Genomic DNA, 17,366 nt, shown 5'->3' on the forward strand with positions numbered 1-17,366 from the left:
TGAACTTCAATGTATGACCTTCAAATGTGGAAAACCATTTGCTGTTAGAAGGGAGATACATTTTTAGGAGTTAGGTCCAATCACTACTCTGTTTTCCTGTTAAGATGACACTGATCTTGAGAACCTGATTATTTTGAAAATAAAATTCAATTAGATTGGGATGCCATTCAATACAGTGACAAGTACCATTCAGGCTTACATAACTGTTACTTCTCATAAGCTTGATGATCAGGGGGGACACCCTGCAAAGAAAATCGTTCCCCAGTAAACAGGGTGTGCCCTTTAGAGTCACAACAATCACCAGATGTTTCAGACGGTGTCACCCAATTTTGATTTCCAGATCCCCAGTCCCATTAACAGATATAGCCTAAGAATTCCACCAAAATGTGGAAATTCTCAGAGAAAGAGTTTGAGAGGAATTGTATGACCCTCCCTCTTCCTAGGTTGAGTTTATCAAATGTTTGTTTTGATATCAAGGTTGTCTGTGACCCTATTTCGACCAGAGCTGATAAATCACCCTGACCTTGTATCTGGACAGGAGCACATAATCTACCTTCTTTAGACTCTAGTTTACAAAGGAGGTGTGAGTTATTAGACAGCTCGGCATGAATTTTCTTGATTTCATTAATATTATTCACTTGACCTGGGGTCGGCACCATGTATCGGCTTCCTTCCTTGAGGTCAAGTCCAAGCAAGTTGGCTCTGGAACCTTCAGAATAAACATATATTTGGAGATAAATCATGGAGTAGGTATATCCCCCATTTCCAAATACCTTTTGTTGTCTTCTATTTTCAGAGGACAATCTTCAGAAAACCTTATTGAGGGAGGGTACCTCTACTCTTTGTGGGGTGTATTGGTTTATTTATATCTGTTTTATCAACTTGGCTTTCATATCTAGGAGTTTATTGCTCTTTTGGTCTCTTTTTCTACATTCTTGGATTCAGGGTCTTTGATTTTTACCCAATTTTCTTTAGGGGTTGTCACTCCATCTCTGAAAGAGAAGACTTTCTTTTCTGCGTGTTCTCCTCTGTCTCAAAGGAGACTATTCTATTTTTCCATTCTTGGAATTTCACTCTTTTTCTTTGTTCTTTTGCTTCCATTTCCATGTGGCAAGACTTGTTGCTACTATTTTCTTGCATTTCTATATTCAATTCAGGGGTTGTTGTATGGGACTGAAAGGAAGCTTCCTATAAGGGTTGACTATCTTTTCCTTAATATCCCTTTTTTCCTCTTCCATTAGGACACTTTTATGTGGATAGTTCACCTCTTGTCATTGTCCTCGGGGCACCTGACCCAGACATTGGGGCACTTTGGGGAAAACTGGTAGTCTGAGAGTTCTGTTGGGCACTCAACATTTGTCCAATGTTGTCGTAAAATAGCTTGACCTGTCACTCAAGATGAGAGATATTTTCTCCTCCCCCTGAACCCTAGGGTGATCTATGGTCATAACTTTGTTGCTCGCTGAAAGGTTAGATATCCCTTCTAGCAAAGTAACTCTGGTATGGTTGAAAGTCGCAGTAGCCTTCATTTTAAGGTCTCCACTCCCCTTGATTGTGGGCTCTATTGCCCTGGAATGTAGATGGGTGAGAAACATGATTTTGAAAACTTTGACTTGGAGGGAGTGTTGGAGTTCTTTCCCCCAAGAAATTATTATTATGATTTACTGTCCCTTGATTTTGATTCCCCCCTATTGTGGGTGAGTGAATCAATAGCTCATGCTGGGTGAAGAACCCAGATACCATGGCCTTAGGTATGTACTAGTGTCAGAAGGGTTTGTTTTAAGAAAGACTGCTTGAGTATTGCAAGATTGGGACTGAGCAGAGGCTATCCTCTGTCGGCCATTCTGTTTGGTGGTAGGAGGAGCTTTCTTCGAACCCCCTGACTGCAGATCCAAAGCAGGGGTGCTCTTCACCTCTGCCACTTTCACGTTGGTAGATGTTGAAGATGATTTGGGAGTTTTGGGGGTTTTGTTTTCTGCAAGCTTTTCAACCTCATAGATCGTAGTACCTTGTGAAATGACCCATTTGAGAATTCCATAATCATCAAAGTCCTGCATTAACTAGGTAACCATGTATTTTGGGAGTGCATGGAAAATTGTTGTCATTAACTCCCTGCTGTTGGTATTTACACAATGAGAAGTCTGTGCGAATGCATGCTACAACTCTTGGGCAAACTCTCACAGAGATTGGTCCTCCCCAAACACCATATTATATGCAGATTCATGGGCCTCTTATGGATTTAGGTGTAGAATCTTTTTTTTGCATAACTGCCTTATAAGTAAACCATTTATGATGGTTTTGGTCCTCCAGCCCTACAAAGAAGCTGGCAAACTCAGGGGTGAATGTGCATTTAGCATACTTCATATTACAATTGTTGCTTATGCCAAATGAGGACACCACTAGCTCATACAACTTTAGATGTTCCCAGACAGAATATTTGGCATTTTTATGTTAAGGGATCATAAATGTGTCAATGACTTTTATTTGTTTGATAGGGTCTTTGATAAAACTCTTTCCGGATCTGCTGTTTTTGTGTCTCTGAACCTGAGTCCACTCTCCCTCAGAGTCAGAGCTTCTGCTGGAACCCAATTCCCTATTGTCATCTGGGCCCTCCCTACTGTTCTGATTTCGGGAACGCCTTCTAAATACACTGGACACAGGCTCCTCCCTTTGTTCTTTTCTCTGGGATTTCTCAGGGTTATTTTTCCAGGATCCGGTTTTAGAGGTTGGATAGTATTGGTCTTCTAACTCTGAGGGTTGAAAATAAACACTGTCTCTTACCCTGGATGGCCTAGAAGTATCCTCCCAGTCTACCGGATTGGTAGAGACTTTTAAAATGCCAACCCTTGGCTGAAACCTTTGTCTTCCTATGCCAGCTAAATTGGCAAGATGATGTCTCTGTAGAATAATTTTCTGAAGTTCTAGGTCCTTCATTCCTTCTTTATATTTTGCCTCCAGATGTATCTTAGTTCCTACTCCGGTCTCATCCTGATATCCTTAATGGGGCCCCGTACCCACTTCTAACTGCTAAAGGCAAGAAGTAATTTATGTCTGACAAGGAATGCTCTCCTTCACAGTCAGAAATATGTGTGAGAGGGGATGTTAGACACCTCTCAACTATTTGTTCTCTAGACGAGTCAGGCATATTACGCCCCACAGCATGCATATAGGACATTTTAGGGAGGTGCCCTGAGGCCTTTGGTAAAAGGGAATAATTCCCCCTGTCCAAAGTACTTGTCTCTGGTGATTGAATTGAATTGAGGGAACACAGTAAAATACAGTTAGATTCTTACAAGTCCTTGAAACAATTCAGAATGTGAACAATAACTATCTTAAGCTGCCTGGTGGCATTTTAGATAGTGCGAGTGCAAGGAACAATAAATGAGGCGGGGAAGGGGCGGGAAAATGAGACAAAACAAGCGGTTATATTACTATGCCTGACGACAATTGATGTAGTGCCGGAAAATTAACAAGAGTAGGGGGGATGGTTATGGAGTGACAGAGAAGGTGAGGAACAACACAAGCGACTAGCATACTAGGTCTGACAACAATTCAGAATAGTGCTTGAGGGGGAGGTTGGAGGAGAAAACAAGGAGCGAAGGGGGAGAGACAAACAAGCTGCTATCACAGAAGTCACGAGACAAATTATAGAGTAAGTGCCTTAGGACAATGATAGGGAGGGGAGGAGCAGAGGGCAGGTGGATGAGAAAGACAGGCGGTTACAATTACGATGCCTGACGGCAATTTAGGTAGTGGTGGAATTTAACAAGAGTCTTTGGTGAATGAATTGAATTGAATTGAGGGAACACGGAAAAATACATTTAGATTCTTACAAGTCCTTGAAACAATTCAGAATGTGAAAAATAATCTTAATCAGCCTGGTGGCATTTCAGATAGTGCAAGTGCAAGGAACAATAAAAGAGGCAGGGAGGGGCGGGTCGTGAAAATGAGACAAAACAAGCGGTTACATTACTATGCCTGACGACAATTGATTTAGTGTCGGAAAAATTAACAAGAGTGGGGGGATGGTTATGGAGTGACAGAGAAGGAGAGGAACAACACAAGCGACTAGCATACTAAGTCTGACAACGATTCAGAATAGTGCTGGAGGGGGAAGTTGGAGGAGAAGACAAGGAGCGAAGGGGGACCGAAAAACAAGCTGCTATCATGCGACAAATGATAGAGTAAGTGCGATAAGACAATGATAGGGAGGGGAGGAGCAGAGGGCAGGTGGATGAGAAAGACAGGCGGCTACAATTACTATGCCTGACGGCAATTGAGGTAGTGCCGGAATTTAACAAGGGAGGGGAGTGGCGGTGTGGAGGAGAGGGCAGGTGGATGAGAAAGACAGGCGGTTACAATTACTATGCCTGACGGCAATTGAGGTAGTGCCGGAATTTAACATGAGCAGGGGAGGGGTTGGGAGGAGGAGATGGCAGGTGGATGAGAAAGACAGGGGGCTACAATGACTGTGCCTGATGGCAATTTAGGTAGTGCCGGAATTTAACATGAACAGGGGAGGGCTTGGGAGGAGGAGATGGCAGGTGGATGAGAAAGACAGGGGGCTACAATTATTGTGCCTGATGGCAATTTAGGTAGTGGTGGAATTTAACAAGAGGGGTTGTGGGGAGGAGGAGAGGGCAGGTGGATGAGAAAGAAAGGCGGCTACAATTTCTATGCCTGACGGCAATTGAGGTAGCGCCAGGATTTAACAAGAGGGGGGATGGGGATGAGGGGAGGGAAGCTGGAATGAGAAAAACAGGCGGCTACAATTACTATGCCTAACAGCAATTGGGGTAGTGCCGGAATTAAACAAGGAGGAGGGTGGGGAGGATGGATAAGGGGTGTGGGAGGAGAAGAAGGACAAACCTCTACCTACCCCTCTTCTACTGTCTACACACTACCTATTTATCTCTCCGATCATGCTTTACTCTCCTTCACCCTTACTCCCCTTCCCCATTCTTCTTTTCCCATGCCATCCCCTTCCATCTTTTCCTGACATGACCTTCACAACTTTGATCCCTCCCTCTTTCTCCACACTTGCTCTTCGTCTGTCCACTCTCTCCAAGATTTCTCCTCCCTCTCGGCCAATGATGCAGTATCCACTCTTTCCTCTTCTATCTCCTCCTCTCTTGATCTACTTTACCCCCTTTCCATCTTCCGTCCAACCCGGAAACCCTCTCAACCATGGCTCTCTCCTCAACTTCTCTCCATGCGTTGTCTCCTCCGACGTCTCGAGAGACTCTGGCTCAAATCTCCTTCGCTATCCAATCAAACCTCATATTTCTCTTACCACTCTCTTTATGACTCTTGTCTCACCTCAGCTAAATGTTCCTACTACTCTTCACTCCCAAGCCTCTCACCCTCGCCGTATCTTCCAAACTCTCTCTCGTCTTCTCTCCCCTCCTACCCCCGATCCTTCAGCCTCTTCCACCCTTTCTCCCTCTGACTTTGCAAACTTCTTCTCCTCAAAGATTCTTGCCCTTCGGCAAGAAATCAGTTGTTCTTCTTATCCCCCCCTTTCCCCTTCTTCCCACTCCCCCTCAACCTGCATGTCTGACTTCTCGCCTGTCTCCCCTTCAGACGTGTCCATCCTCCTCTCCTAAGCCGCCCCTCGTCTGCTCCAACTGACCCTCTCCCCTCCCTTCTTATCCCCAAGAATAACCCTCTTCTTATTCCTTACTTAACTTCCTTCTTCAACACCTGCCTTTCCTCAGCTACCTTCCCCTCCACATTCAAGCATGCCACTATCATACCGATTTTGAAGAAACCTTCTGCTGATCCCCTTCTCACCTCTAACTTCCGTCCTATCTCTCGTCTCCCATTCCTCTCTAAACTACTCGAATGCCTTGCCTACTCGCAGCTCTCAACCTTTTTCGCCAATCTTTCTCTCCTACCCCACTCTCAATCTGGCTTCCGACCTAAACACTCTCCTGAAACGGCCCTCACCTACATCCTTAAGTCCCTCCTCTCCGCTCGACACTCTAAGCAATCCTCAGTCCTCATTCTTCTTGACCTCTCTGCTGCCTTCGACACTGTCGATCACCCCCTTCTTCTCAACACTCTCTCTTCCTTTGGATTCAAAGGCTCTGTTCTTAACTGGATATCCTCTTACCTCTCCTCCCGCTCATTCACTGTATCCCTGGGCGGCCGTTCCTCACCAAACCAGCCTCTGGAATACGGCATACCCCAAGGCTCTGTGCTTGGCCCTTTCTTTTTCTCACTCTACACCCCCCTCCTTGCCCCTGTTATCTCCTCATTCAGTATTCCTCACCATTTCTATGCTGATGACACTCAGCTCTTCCTTTCCTTCTCTTCCTTCTCTACCGACCTCCACCTTAAACTCTCTTAATGTCTTACTGCCATTAAAAACTGGATGTCATCCCGCTTTCTTACCCTCAATGCTGATAAGACGGAAGTCTTATTCTTCCCCTCCAACTCTCTTCCCCCTCCCTCTCCTCCACCTTTCATTCACTTTCCTCCCTCTAATCTCCCTATCTCTGTCCATGCTCACAGCTTAGGCATTCACTTTGACTCCTCCCTCTCCTTTTCCCATCATATTTCTCTCACCTCTCGTGCCTGTCGCTACCACCTCTTTAATATTCGCAAAGTCCGCCCCTCTCTCACTTTCCATGCTACTAAACCTTTAATCTCCTCCCTTATCTTCGCTCGCCTCTTCTACTGCTCCTCCTTACTCTTTGGACTACCATCATCTCATCTGGCCCCCCTCAAATTTATCTACCATTCTGCCATCCGTGCCCTCTGTCTCCTTACCTCCCGTGACTCAATTTCTGCTTCCTTTTCTTCCCTTGGCTAGCTTCCCTTTCACTCTCAACTTAAATTTAATGTCCTCTGCTTAGTCTAGAAATCTCTCCATGGTCTTGCACCCTCTTATCTCTCCTCCCTCCTCTCTTTCTACACTCCCTCCAACTCCCTTTGTTCAGCTGACAACTTCCTTCTCACTGTTCCTCCATCCCCCTGTGCCCCCTCCCGTTTCCACTCCTTCCAGCTCCTAGCCCCCCTGCACTGGAACTCCTTGCCTCTCTCAATCCACTCTATACTTACCTTCACCTCCTTCCGCACCTCCCTTAAATCTCTCCTTCTCCATCCCCCGCCATGAAACCCTCCCCCCTGCTTGCTCCCCCTGCTTCCTTTGTCTTGTCCCCATTATCATCTCCCTCCCCTCCCCCCTACCCCCATTCTCGCCCTTATAGCCCCTTCTGTTTCCATCCTACGTCTCCTCCTCACCCCTCCCTCTTCCCTCTCAGTTCTACTGCACTACTCTCCCCTTTCAGTTTAATTGCTCTACTTACTGTTTTGTTGGTCTGATTCATAATTGTAAATTGCTTCAACTGTTATAATGTTTTATGTATCCAGTTCTTAAAATGTACAGCGCTATATAAACATAACAAATACAATACACATACAAAAACAAAAGACCAACGTACTAGGCCAGGCGACCTTTCAGAGTAGTGCTGGAGGGGAGGGGAAGGAGAAGAACACACAAACCATCTCAGGGTGCAAGGGGGTGAGTGGGGGTGTGCATACCATCTCAGGGGGCAAGGGGGTGACTGGGGGGTACACAAACCATCATGGGGGGCAAGGGGGTGGGGGAGGTGGGGGCACACACACCATCTCATGGGACAAGGGGTGAGTAGGGGGCACGCAAATCATCATGGGGGCAAGGGGGTGGGTGGAGGGTATACATATCATCACGGGGCAAGGGGATGGGAAGGGGTGCACAAACCATCACATGGGGCAAAGGGGTGGGATGGGGGCACACACACCATTACAGGGGGCAAGGGTGTGGGTGGGGGACACACACACCATCGAGAGGGGGAAAACACCATCACGGGGGGAAAGGGGGTGGGAGGGGGCACATACGTGACCATGGGGGGCAAGAGGGTGTTAGGGGGACACACAAACCATCACAGGGGCAAGGGGGTGGGAGGGGGGCACACACACAATCACAGGGGCAAGGGGGCGCAAGGGAGGCACACAAAACATCACAGAGGTAAGGGGGTGGGAGGGGGCAAACACACCATCACATGGGGCAAGGGGGTCTGAGGGGGCACACAAACCATCACAGGGGGCAAGGGAGTGGGAGGCGGGCACACAAACCATCACTGGGGGCAAGGGGGTGGGAGCTGGGCACACAAACCATCATGGCAGCGAAGAGGTGTGAGGGGGCACACAAACCATCACAGGGGGAACACAAACCATCATGGGGGCAAGGGGGTGGGAGGGGGCACTTTTTGTACCACACTTATTGATCTATTGTTTCTTTTTTTTCCATTTCAATTATCATTTTCTGCTTACACTGGAATAACTGCTCACTTAAATCACACATATTGGCCAGAATAGATTACAGCGTTTTGCTATGGGAAGTTAAGAAGTCGTCCTTATTTTGTAATTCCTGATTTAGCCAATCATTCTTGCGTTGGCAATTTTTTATTACACCAGACCTTTCTTGATGTTTACTGCCAGTGCAGCATATCTTTCCCAAAGTACTCCCTTTTCAGACTGCCTGTTTCAGGTCAGTCTCTATTTGTTCCAGTTTGTCCTGTAGATAAAATTGTGCATCTTTCACAATGGCCACTTCTTGAAAGATACTTGATTTATGGCCTCATTTAATGTAATGTAGCTGATCACTTTACACAGTCATTCAATTTTCTACCCGGCTATAGAGCATTTGCTATTTTTGATGTTGATCCAGAGCTGGAAGTATAGTATTTGTTACTCAGATGCCTTGTCTCTTGTGGTTTATGTTTTGGGGGGCTTATAACTCTAATCCTGCCCCTCGTGGAACAGTCCCCAGGTCGGGCAGATTTTAGGGAAAGAGTTTGTTTTTACAGGTGTCTTTTTCCTTTCTTCAGGAGGTTCCTGGGAGGTTCAAATAGCAGATTGGTTAAGAAAGATCCATTGGTAAAGCTGAATTCCTACAATTTAAAAAAAAATCTTAATCCTACCACACACAGATGCAGACCTTTATAGCAAGTTTGACCTCCAAGTGACCTCGTTGCAGGACAGACATACTTTTTGGCTCAGATTCACAAAAGATCCAATTCCTTGAGAGGGCAAGGCATATCCGTTCTGTTTTTGTATTGCTGGCTGGTTGGTGGACTGGAAAGGATACCAGATGTCAGATTTCAGAGTTGGTCCCATTCACAATTGCAGTTTTTAGATTTACATTTTCCTGTTCTCCTAGATTTTATGTTTTCAAACATGGCAGATTATCCATTGTATCGGCTTATAAACTCCAATAAAAGGTCCACATTTTCAACCTCCGTAGGCTTCTTAATCCTAACTCCTAACTCTTAATTTCAGCAAAGGAAAAAAAACAAAAAGCAGCAGAAAATGCTAATTTAATTTTCTCTTTCACTTTATATTGCTACGATTTTCTCTTCAAAAGCATCAGTTTTCTAGTTTTAACAAAAGTTGCACAATGCTTCCTTACACTTGAAATTTTGTTCTCGGCACTTGGCGATTATTTTTGGATTTTAGAGGCTGCAAAACATGGCACATTTTGCTTGCACATGTTTTTGAAATGCTGTGCACATGCTGCAGTTTGCATGTTTGTTTTTTAAAATGGTGCCTTGCTCCGCATCTTTTCTTTGAATTAGATGTCCCTACAAATTCCACCGGGCTGCATTATGTCACTTGCAAAAAATGTTGCAGCACGAATACCCTAGAACTCTCCTCGCTCTCCACAATTAAAACTAATTGAGCTTTTTTTCAGACCCTCCAAACCGACTGAATGGCTTTATTCCAAGTGACCGATTTGGTTGTCACTTAGTAAGTGGACCTCTCTTGGTTAGTAGAACTAAAAGGCCTGTTTTGAACTCAAAACCAGCTGTGTAGTTTTGCAAATAGACATTTAAGCTCAAATATACCTAATACAAATGTATCTACTTTTGTATTTTAAAAAAAATATAGCTGGATGGTTTATCACCAAACAAAATGAAGCAATCAGATAGGACCAGCCTCCCCAACTGTAATGTTCCCCCTCTGTGGGGTGCTGCACAAAACATTCTTCAAAAGCCTGCACAGGCCAAGTGTGCAGTGTTCAGTGACGCAGGTGCGCAGAGCACGCTGCTCGATCCACGTCCACTGTGTGCTATGCATCGCATCGACGTTTGACTCTGCTTCCTTTAAAACCTGCCTGCCAAACCCTCTGGGGCAGAGCCCACGCAAGCCAAGCGTGTGGTTTTGAGTGCTGCAAGTCTGCAGAGCATGCTGCTTGATCCACGTCCACTACATGCTACGCATTGCATCAATGTTCGACTTCACTTTGTTTAAAACCTGCGTGCCAAAACCTCTGCAGCACAGCCTGCGCAGGCCAATGTTGTAGAGTTGAGCACCGCAGGTCTGCAGAGCATGCTGCTCAATCCACATCCACTAGGAGCTACGCATCAACGTGTGACTCTGCTTCATTTAAAATATGCGTGGCGAACCCTCTGGAGCAGGCCAAAGGCAGTGCTGAGTGCCAGAGGTACGCAGAGCATGCTGCTCGATCCAAGTACACTACATGCTACTCCTCGCATCAACGTTCGACACTGCCTTGTTAAAAACCTGCTGGCAAAGACCGTGCAGGCCAAGGGGGCAGTGTTGAGCACCGCAGGTCTGCAGAGCACGCTGCTCGATCCACATCCACTACATGCTACACATCGCATCAACGTTTGACTCCACTTATTTTAAAACCTGCATGCCGAACACTCTGTGGCAAAGCCTGCACAGGCTAAGGGCACAGTGTTGAGCACCGCAGGTCCACAGAGCACACTACTTGACCCACGTCCACTATGTGCTATGCATCGCTTTGCCGTTCGACTCCACTTCGTTTAAAACCTGCGTGCTGAACCCTCTGTAGCAAAGCCAGCACAGGCCAAGGGCACAGTGCTGAATGCTGCAGGTCTGCAGAGCATGCTGCTCGATCGTAATATACTACGTGCTACACATTGCATCAATGTTCGACTCCGCTTCATTTAAATCCTGAATGCCGAACCCTCTGCGGCAAAGCCCATGCAGGCCAAGGGTGCGGTGTTGAGCGACAAAGGTGTTAGCTGCCACACAATCACGCCACTGATCTCGACCGACACGTGCCTCACCTCATTTTCTCGGCCAGACCCCGTCACTGTGGTTTTCCAACAACCTCAGGCAGATCTGAGACCAGGAACAGCCCGTAACCCTGGAGCCACCATGGCACCCTGAATGCAAGCCCAGCCAACCTACAGGGCCGCCCGGCACACTTGGACAGCAGGTAAGCACATTGGTGCTTCCACCCTCCATGCACCTCGCCGCTCCCCCAAACGCACGCCCAGGCCACCCCAGCCAATACCCCTAACAGCCAGATGCCTAGGCTAGGCCAGTGCTATGCCACCTCCGATCCTTATGAGGACTAGGTTCCTCAGGCTACGCAGTCATCTCACCGCGTGCATCCCTCACCAAGCTCCCCAGTCATTCCGCTCATCGCAGATTCCCAGACCAGGCCCTACACAGCCTGAAATCTCTGATTTTGCTATCGCTACTCCCCCTCCGATCTTTACGAGGACTAGGTTCCTCGGGCCACACACACAGCTCACTGCGTGTTTCCCACACCATGATCCCCAGCAATTCCGTCCATCGCAAATATGCAGAACATGCCCCACGCAACCTGAAACCTCAGATTCTGATATTGCTACACCTCCTCTGAACCTTACGTGGAATAGGTTCCTCAGGCTATGCACATGGCTCACTGCGTGCATCCCACACCACGATCTTCCGCCATTCCGTCCATTGCAGAAATGCACACCATGCCCCACGCAACCTAAAACCTCTGATTCTGCTTTTGCTACGCACCCTCTAATCCTTATGAGGAACAAAATACTCAGAATGCACACACAGTTCATCCCACGCTTCCCTCTCTACATTATTCAGCCATTGTGCCCTATGCAAATGTGCATGCCCGCCAGACCAATCCATAAGACTATCAACTGCATCCTAATGAAGGCAAGATATGTTCCGGCCCACGCAGCTGAAATCCATGACCTCATAACTTCCACCAACTTCGAATTACTTGCCATTACTGAAATCTGGCTCCGCCCCTCTGCAGGCCCAGCCCTTTACATTGCCATCCCTTTGGGTTATGCCATCATAAGATGTGACAGATCCTCTAAAACATTAGGCAGCATCGCCCTCATTTTTAAAAACACCTTCACTATCAGAGCCATGCACACCAACGTCATCCAAAACTGCAAATCCCTATTCGCCAAGCTCTCCAAGTCACCTACCGATTCCATCACCATCCTCCTTATCTACCAACCTCCTTGCCCCAGCCCTGTCTTCGAGGATAACTCACTGCAAAGCATCTTCTCCTCGATCAAGCCCAACTTAAAATGTGTAATCCTTGGAGACCTCAGCCTAGGCCTCAACGATCCAGCAGACTCACTCGCCACCAGCGTAGCCACCACACTCAACCAAGCTGGCTTCATGCAACGATCCCTCGAGCCCACCCACGACCAAGGCCACACGCTTGACTGGATCAGCTACCTCAATTCCAACATCTCCATTCCCGTCGCCTCCCTTTGCTCATGGTCTGACCACCACACCATTGCCTTCAAAATTCCCCCTTTATAACGCCCCAGACCAGCTCACCCTGCTAAACCTGAAGGTATGGCTCTGTGCACAAAAAAACTCAACAACACTAACTTTGCCCGTTACTTGCTACTCTTGCTCACCCCCCCTTCCTCAGTGACAGATCCAGCTGCTGTGGATGATATCTACAAGCAGACCATTTCCCAGGCAGTCGGCACGCTTGCCCCACTCAAACTTCAGAAAGCCAAACCCTCACTAAAAAAAATGTTTGGTTCACACCTGATCATCTTGAAGCCTTGCCAAAAGCCATGCCTCTGAGCTAGCTGGGAAGAAAAAAAACCTCCCCTGCCTCCAAAGCTCTCTTCACCTCCCTCGCCAAAGAAATCCACGCTGCTAAAGCCAGTAGCTACAACTCCAGAATGAGTAATGCCAAATCCAACTCCCGGGAACTATTCACAATCCTCCGGGAGCTAGAGACTTCCCCCTAGCCAGACCTGACATTGGACAGTGCATGGTGCAACACAATACAAGGTGCCCTTACTGGAAAAGTCAACTCCCTCAAAGAAAAAATCCTCTCCAAACAACTTGCCATGCTAGCCAAACCACCATCAGCGACAGCACCCACCACCGTACCGGCCCACACCTGCAACCCGTTCAGCTTCCGCCCTGTCTCATTCCCAGACATCACCAAGATCATCAAGAGTCTCAAACCTTTATGTTGCAATCGGGACTCCTGCCAAGCCCCAATCATCAAAGACTGTGCTGAGACACTTACTCCTATCATCACAGCCATTATTCATGCTTCCTTCTCCCCCAATTCAGTGCCAACCTACCTAAAGGAAGCGTGGGTCCTACCGTTGCTCAAGAAACCCTCCTTTGACCCCTCCATACCTACAAACTATCACCCCATTACTACGGTACCTTACTTCCTGAATATCCTGAATCATGCAGCCTACATCCAGGTTCAACAGTTTCTCGAGGAGAATAATATTCTGGGTGTTCGCTAATCAGGATTAGCTTGATTCCCTATGGCTCAGCAAGCAAGGGACCCTCTCTCACATATGGAGACAAACTACAACCAAGAAAGTGATGAGTGGAAGGTTTTGAATGAATCTGAACCACTGGGCAACCTTCCACACCACCCTTTTTTTATCTCGTCTGCACCATCACTGTGGAGGTCCAACAAGGCACAAACATGTTTGGAGTTACTTGTGTTTCCGTGGGCTCGCTGCACTGTAGGGAATCAAGCTGCACCTCACTGAGGAGCCCCAACAAGGCCAAAACATTTCAGGGGTTGCTTGTGTTTCCATGCAGAGGGGATCAGGCCTAGCAGTTCGGGTAGGGCTTCTCCCATTGGTAGCAGTACCTGACTGATTTGCATATGGCTGGACCCTTTTGCAATGGCATAGACAGGCTAAAAAACGGTGGTGTGGAAGGTTGCCCAGAGCAATGCCAGTGGTTCAGAATAATTCAAAACCTTCTGCCCATCACTTTTCTGGTACTTATGATAATGCTGCCATATCCAAATTGATATCACACATGTGTCAGCTCTAGTGAGTCAGCTCTGTGATGTGTATTCTGGCCATATGGGTTGAAACCCCCAAATGTCAGGACAGGAACATCAATGGCCATGCCTCTGCTCTGGTCTCTTTGTGAGAGCAGGTAACACCCTCTGCCAATGACAGCTGAACAACAGGCAACTGTCCTGGGCCCAGGAAGCACACCCATTCAAAAGGAGTAGACTCACACCAGTGTGCTGCATCTCTAAATATCTTTGTTCTTAGTGAGAAGGGAAGGGGACGGGATTAGAGTAGACAGGTAGGCTCTGTTCAAATGAATTAGACTTCCACCATTTTGATTCTCTCTGACTCTCTCCTTCGTCTGCCAACCATGTCCTCTAGAGCAAAGCCCTTTGGTGTGACATCAGAAGGGCAAAGTCCACTTCTTTCAAGAGCTGATATTGAGCCCCTAAAGCACGGTAGCTGTAGTCAAATCACCTGAGGACTTTTACCTTTAAAAAAAGGGGTCTTCCACCGCTTCTTCAATTCACTATTCTACTGCACTGAACCCATGTACACCACCCACAGAACCAGAGGGAATATGCTGGCACTGTCTTTTGTGCTCCGCCACCCATTCAAACTTTATTGCTTGCATCCCAAACCAGCTCAAAGCTGCATTGTGCCCTTGCTGAGCCCATCACCTGCTAAGCTCGAATCATGACTGATTCGAACCACTGGGTCGTCACAAGCCAACTCTACCCAAGGTTTACAACCATCATTCGACCCTGCGCTCAAACAGCCGCTTCACCAACCTGCACATCGGAGCAACTGGATCACCTGGAGCATTACTCATTGACACTTCCCAGCATTTACAACCCAATTTGCCCCAGCCAAACCTTAAAGAGATTCTGGTAAGCAACCCTAACTGCATCTCTGAAAGCCCCTCTTCAGACTGCACAGAGAGGCCGCTTTTGCTCCCGATCGTTGCCTGCTTGATGCTTGGCCCCACAACTTCCACTGTCCCCAAACAGAGACGACCCGCTCGCATCAATGTTCGACACCGTCAACCCTCAAAGAATCGAAACCAGGTACTGTTGACCACAAACTGGCACCTCAGTCCACTTGGTCCCTAGAGACTGGTTAGGTCACTATTTCACCTTCTTTAATCCACATTCTTAGCTCTGTTGCATCTTCCCTGTTCTTCCACAGTGCAGGATTTTTGTACAGTGTTTTCTATTTAGTTTTTTTGCAGATGGTGTGCTCAATTAAAGTATATATATTTGTAAATAACCTTGATTGGACATTGACTTTCTTTTGGACTGCATTACTGTGTTGTTTGGCTCACTAGTGGATCATATTTGTACTCCCCTTAAGAGCATATCCTTCACTTGGCTCCTGTTACCACAAAAGACAAAGGAGGAATATATTTTAACTCTACCTGTTTTACCTGTATGATTGCGTTGGCTCTTGGTGTGTACAAGTGTGAGGGCCAAGTTGTCATTTTTACCGCTACTCATACTTGTACTCCTGCAGAGCAAAATCCAGTACGTCACAGTGGAACACATCAGAGTCAATATGGCAGAATAGTCCACTCTGACTTAACCCATGAGCAGCAGGGTGCACAGAGTAGCAGACAACAGGGGTCAATTAACCCTTTCACTTACCACACACCAATGCTTTTCTATGGAAATTAGAACATATGTATCTCTTTTAAGGGCAGTGAAATAGTTAAGCAAACATCTTTGTTACACATGTGTTAATAAGATAAGAAAAAAGAATAAAACAGTGATGTAAAGGTGCAAACCACAAACAACGAGAGTAGATGTTCGATCCCAGACCAATGCAGTCTTATCAGTGATTGTGTATCTTTTCTTTTTTCAGGTTAAGAGGTTAATACTCAACTCAGTGGAGAAAGTAGTACCAAAAACACAAACCCATGCTTAATGACCTATATAGTATGTTGATCCGTGTTGACACGGGTAGTATAGCTTAGTGGCAATGCGCTCGCCTTGAAGGCAAAACAACCCAGAGCAACAGAAGTTCAAATCCCAGTCTATGCTTAAAAACCTCTTTGGTATTAAGCGTTTTATAAATAACCAATTATAATTATAAAATGATCCGTATACTCACATGCACCCACTATCCTTTCCTCATCATTTTGAACTCACCCTATTAAACCTCTGTGCAATCCGATGATCACATCACATTCGCGAAACTCTTTGTCACCTCTCCCACATCTTATTTCATTAGGTTAGCCCACAAAAACCTGCCAACCTCCTACCTGCTCAATGTACCTACTTGTGTATCATACTACCTCAAACCTTGTACTCAAACGTCCGATCCTCACAAACCCTACAAGCAAAAACCACACCAATGTGAAGCATGGGGGGCTGAATGCTGACCATCCTAAGGAATTAGGCCACACAGACAAGCAAAATCAGTTATTGTTAAAGGTTGACAAATGGTCCACGCTGCAGGAACAGGCCCTATGGGGGAATTGCTAAAAGTATAGAAGGAAACAGCAAGTCAGGGTCCACATCTGGGAACTGACACATCCTGTTTTTGCTCACCCTGAGGGCCATCAAGGCCAATTGATCAGCCATTGATGAACATTGTGCTTTGCAATTGCCACAGATGTCAATAACCTACCACCTGTCTCCTCCATTCCGTAAAGACATATGTAACCCAAATACTGAAGGAAAGATGGTAAAAAGCTATGCTTGAAAACTATTCTGTCTCCATGCAGATGTTTTGATCATGGGCAAATGCTTCTAAATGTGCTTAAAATCTGAGTTAAACTGTGCTGTTCTTTGCAGGAGCAAAATTTCCCATCAAATGGACTGCACCAGAAGCGATAAACTTTGGAGTTTTCACCATCAAGTCAGACGTTTGGTCTTTTGGAATCCTACTTACTGAAATAGTAACATATGGAAGAACCCCTTACCCAGGTACTATAAGAGAAGAAAAATACTGGTCCACATGTGTTTTTTTACGTGGAGTTCAGAGATCATATATGTGGTATGAATATGTGGTCTACATTGCATTTCTTGACAAAATACAACATTGAAATCTGAGCGCTGCATGAGAAAGGCTAGTTTTTAGTAGCTCATAGGTATAACACATGTCATGTACATCATTACATCATTGTTTTTTACAGTCTGCCTTTTCTTGTCCTTTCTAATGAACAAGAATATATTTATTTTATCTCCACCTTCTTTGTGAACCAGTCATGTCAAGTTTATCCGTAACGGTTCACCGGTTATTTTTGGTAGCCGCATTTATTGTAAGAAAGATACA

The 17,366-nt window shown here is 46.3% G+C and overlaps 1 protein-coding gene across 2 annotated transcripts in view; it reads left to right on the forward strand.

Annotated features, from left to right (window-relative positions):
* The window catches only part of BLK (BLK proto-oncogene, Src family tyrosine kinase), a 679,444-nt gene that overhangs the window by 638,845 nt on the left and 23,233 nt on the right, over window positions 1-17,366 (forward strand). For both annotated transcript variants that reach the window (XM_069605731.1, XM_069605732.1), the window contains one exon: window positions 16,886-17,017. In XM_069605731.1, the coding sequence (XP_069461832.1) occupies window positions 16,886-17,017 (132 nt within the window). The remainder of the gene's footprint in view (window positions 1-16,885; window positions 17,018-17,366) is intronic.

Source organism: Ambystoma mexicanum, chromosome 4p (genome assembly GCF_040938575.1).
Source record: "Ambystoma mexicanum isolate Mex_15411 chromosome 4p, UKY_AmexF1_1, whole genome shotgun sequence".
Taxonomy (NCBI): domain Eukaryota; kingdom Metazoa; phylum Chordata; class Amphibia; order Caudata; family Ambystomatidae; genus Ambystoma; species Ambystoma mexicanum.